Source organism: Pyrus communis, chromosome 11, assembly GCF_041283825.1.
Source record: "Pyrus communis isolate YQ-2024b chromosome 11, ASM4128382v1, whole genome shotgun sequence".
In the NCBI taxonomy this organism is placed as follows: domain Eukaryota; kingdom Viridiplantae; phylum Streptophyta; class Magnoliopsida; order Rosales; family Rosaceae; genus Pyrus; species Pyrus communis.
Window position 1 is genome coordinate 13,778,926 of NC_142575.1, and position 4,167 is coordinate 13,783,092.

At 36.4% G+C, this 4,167-nt stretch overlaps 1 protein-coding gene across 1 annotated transcript; it reads right to left on the minus strand.

Moving 5' to 3' along the window:
- Positions 1-1,016: 1,016 nt before the first annotated feature.
- LOC137742788 (small ribosomal subunit protein eS25) lies at positions 1,017-3,516 on the minus strand. Its single transcript, XM_068482740.2, has 4 exons — positions 3,339-3,516; positions 3,127-3,201; positions 2,833-2,967; positions 1,017-1,353 (listed from the first exon to the last, which is right to left on the minus strand). The coding sequence occupies exons 1-4, from the start codon at positions 3,339-3,341 to the stop codon at positions 1,240-1,242; spliced, it is 327 nt and encodes a 108-aa protein (XP_068338841.2). The 5' UTR covers positions 3,342-3,516; the 3' UTR covers positions 1,017-1,239.
- Positions 3,517-4,167: the final 651 nt, after the last annotated feature.

Below are 4,167 nucleotides of genomic sequence, written 5' to 3' on the forward strand. Positions count from 1 at the left end.
GGTGCCTTTGCAGTAGTTCTCCAACTCGTAAAATTTAGTCCTCGAGAGTGTTAATCTTTATGGTTGGTTAAATTTGGTTGAACCTCGTGTGAGCTAATTAGATCACCCAACAAGTCGCTAATATTGTCCTTATTGGTTGGTATTTCATCTTGCTCAATCAAATTCCAGGAAAGTACTTCAAAGTGCCACAATCCTTTTATCTCAAATTCTCTAAACAAATACCTCTAAACTTTCTTTTTTCAACGAGATCATTTCCTGGTTACCAACATATCATTAAAGCACACAACCAAGGCAACCTTATATTTAGGCTTAAGGAACGTGTGATTAAAATTGCTTTGTTTGTAGCTAGATGCATTCATCGATTTAATGAATCTCCCAAATCATGTCTACGAGATAGCAATATATACAACATATATGCACACTAATAGTTCTAACCTTGAGAAGTCATTGAAACGAAGCAAATGGTGAACTGAGAACAGTAGCAACAAGAAAAGATCTTCCACTCTCTCTACATGCCATATACACTCCTATATCGGGTGGAATGGTGTGCTAGAATGTTGTATATGAGAATGTGGACCTAAGAGTGATATTTATAGGTAAGATTACTCAATTTATGGCCCATAAAGAGAGCGCAATACGTATATTTAACACTTGTAAAATTCATAACCTAACAGGATAGATATTCCCATTAATTATAACTTTACCTCATCAAATAATTCGGGATAACATCTATTACTTCCTATCTTGTATCCTTAATCAATAGGGCTCCTAATAAATGTAAACCCCACAGAAATCCTACATCTTTCTCAACCCAAGATTTTCGTCATTGAGCACGAGGCGTCATAGTGGTGGCGTTCTCATACCATAATGCTCAACCATGTTAGTTTACAATTTATACCTACAACTTAATCAAAACCCTGCGGCTACACGCCCAAGTTTTTCTCCTGGTCAGAGAATAGGTTTCGAGCCATGGACAGGGCAAAACAAAGGATGCAAAGACAAACAGAGTCGACAAATAACACGGCAAAACCTTTGTTCGAATAAAATCCACGACCAAAAGAGGGCAAAGTTACAGCACAATACATTATCAGTTGCATAAAATAAACTGTCGAAAATAATGGAAAAATAAAACGACGGATATAGTCATCATACAAAATGAAAAAGACAATAGTTTTCCCTAACATCACAAAAAAGGTGAATACTTGTGCCTCCATGACCGAAAACTAACATCTTTCCCGTTTAAGTATTGGTGGCTCTGGTGTATATCTGCTGGCTAGCATGAGCAGCTATCAGCCTAATGGAACCCCTTGCCATCAAATCCTTAATTGCACGGCGAGCCAATGATCCATTAATCTGAAAAAACAAGAAAAAAGAAATAAACTTCAGTTACTTTAGCATCGGCTAAAGTTAACGACCACTTCATCGACCAATAGGTTAAAGACGTGCAAATTGTTATATAATCAGCAACTGAAAACACAATGCAATATATGTAGAGAAATTAAACCTACATTTGTAATCTAATATCATTATAAAAGCTACATGTGGAGTTTAAGCATGATGGGATGGTTCTCAGGAACAATCGTTGGGACAGTACAAAAAAATTATATTTTTACTTTAACAAGTGCCTATGTATGCTGCATGCATACGAAGCATTTGAATTTTAATCACCATACACGTTTATGCCCCCATGATGATCCTCAACTACAATTTGAGTACAACATGGGAGAATATATGTATACAAGTTTCTCTGTTGACAATCAGTAATAATAACAGATATGATGTGATATGATGTGATGAAAAGTGAGAAGAAAAGAATCATAAATGCAATGAACTGAATTATAACGCTTTCCATCAGTCCCCAGATTTGAAAGAAAACAGAACCCTACCAACCAAAGTGTGAAATAAACAGTCCAAAAGTCGAGAGATGTTGAAAAACAAAAAGAAAATCCTAGCACAGGAAGAATAGAAAATTGGAGAGTATGAGGTATGGAAAAGGGTGAGGAGCTGCTTAAGCACTGAAAAGGAAAACTGATATACTGCAACGTGATAGTTTAATCATGACAGCCCAAATCAAGCCTGATAGTTTAAAGCTTAGAATTTACTGGTGTCGGGTATTTTAAGAAACAATCAGTTACAAAACTTTCCTAATTGATTCTAGCAGAGAGCAAGTATGCAGGAAAGAACAACAGAAGTCATAAGACCAAGGGGATAATTAACCTCAATAAGCAGCACAAATTACAGTTTGCCTAAGACAGACTTTAAGCTAATAACAAACACAACATAACTATCCAATTATATTGAGTAATTGCGCAGGTATTGTTTGACATGTAAAAATGTGAATCATGATTGTGAATAGAAGCGAGGCACATCAACAATTGAAACAAATTTACATCCATTATGTGTATTTAGTGAGAAATCAATCATGCCTTTAAATAGAACAGGGTGAAAACAACAATTTGGAACAAACCCTTTTACAAAGTTGAAATTTGATTACATTGAAAACCTACAATCGTTTAAAAAAACAGAACTAACAAAGAGTATACCAAATATGCAATAAGTGTAAGTAGATAGATACAGTGTGCCAAAGAGATAAAAGAATGAACTTGTAAAGATCATAGATCACTTCAATCACTTCATCAATGCCCGCAGTAAGTTTTCGTCAATAGGTTTACCCAAAAACTATAAATCCATTATGACAATTAATATTAGATAACCATTATGTAACTCAAACATATACTTAGACTTCCAAAATAAGGGACATTTATACAGACTAACAACTCCCTATGAAAACGACCATACAGAAGAAAATTGAAGTCGGACTCGGAATCATACCCTTAGTCTGTCAGACAAGATGGAAGGAGTAATGAGCTTGTACTTCGGAACTTCGGAAAGCAGCTTGTCGTAAGTCCCCTGATCAAACAAAACCATGTTGTTCACCTTCTCCTTTTGCTTTCCCTTGCTCCACTTCTGTTAATCCATCAAAGTTTTAAAAAAATGAGAAATTCCTCACATTTTCACACACAAAAATCAATGAGAGAAAAACAACTCATGTACTGTAGCCCAAACAATCAAACAAATGCCCCAAATATTAGAGAAACGGATTCTGGGTAGGAAATACAAAGAGACCTTCTTCTTCTGCTTGCCTCCGCCAGACTTGGCAGGCTTTGAGGATGGTGGAGGAGCCTTATCCTTCTTGGGAGCCTGTAAGAACAACAAGTACAAGAAATTAAGCGACCAGTCTACAAAATTCGAAGACCAAAAATGTTGCATTCAGGTTTTTTGTAAGCATTAGAAGGGAAATGAAGAGACTTTGGGGCTCGGAAGAGAGAGAAAATTACCATGGCGATGAGGGTCGCAGGATTCGCAGGGGTTGCAGGGCTCTGGAGTCAATGTGGAGCAAGAGACAGCCGTCGGACGGAGATGTAGAGTTAGGGTTTTGATAAGAAGCGCAAAGAAATAGAGTTCGGGCTTGGTAGGGTTTTCAAGAGCAAATAGTCCCAAAACCCACTCCACCCCTAAAATAGGCCGGCCCAAAGTCCACCCCATCTTCTAGACCGGCGTAGAATGAACTAAGAGAGGAATCGACCCATCTAACGTTATGTTGACGTTAGCCATGGGTTGAGTTCTTTTTTGCGATTGGCGCGTTGGATATACGCGAGCGTGGGAGCGCATTCCTGCAATGAAAAAAAAAATTGTAAAAAATGTTTAAAACTACCAAAAAATTCGACAATTTTTTTTTTTTATATAAATACCTAACCATCTTTCACAAAAGTCGTACTTTCAGGAAATGACACGTAGCGTAACAAGATTGATTAAAAATTCTATCCAAAATTAAAATAAAATTATTTTTTTATTATTTTATAAAAAAATTTAATAATATTTTAATACGAATTGACTAGACTCTTGCCCAGCTCATTTTTTAGAGGTGGAGATGCAATTGGCCAAATGCTATTTATTGTAGTCAATTACTATTCATTTGGGTGGATTAAATGGACTTTGGACCAACTCATTTTTTAGGGGTGGAATTGCTTTAAGAGAAGCACTAACATGCGCTGTATGCATCTTTGTTTTTTTTTGTTTTGTTTTTTTTTTTTTTAGTACATCGATGTATTTACACTAGGGGAAGGGTGAGTTCGGCTAAGCCACATAATGGACAGCCAAGTTTGG

Excerpts from the sequence above, each read along its gene's own strand:
- LOC137742788 (XM_068482740.2), bottom strand. Across the intron at positions 2,968-3,126 it reads GAGGCAAGCAGAAGAAGAAG|AAGTGGAGCAAGGGAAAGCA; the intron begins GTCTCTTTGTAT and ends ATGGATTAACAG. Across the intron at positions 1,354-2,832 it reads TCTTGTCTGACAGACTAAGG|ATTAATGGATCATTGGCTCG; the intron begins GTATGATTCCGA and ends TTGTTTTTTCAG.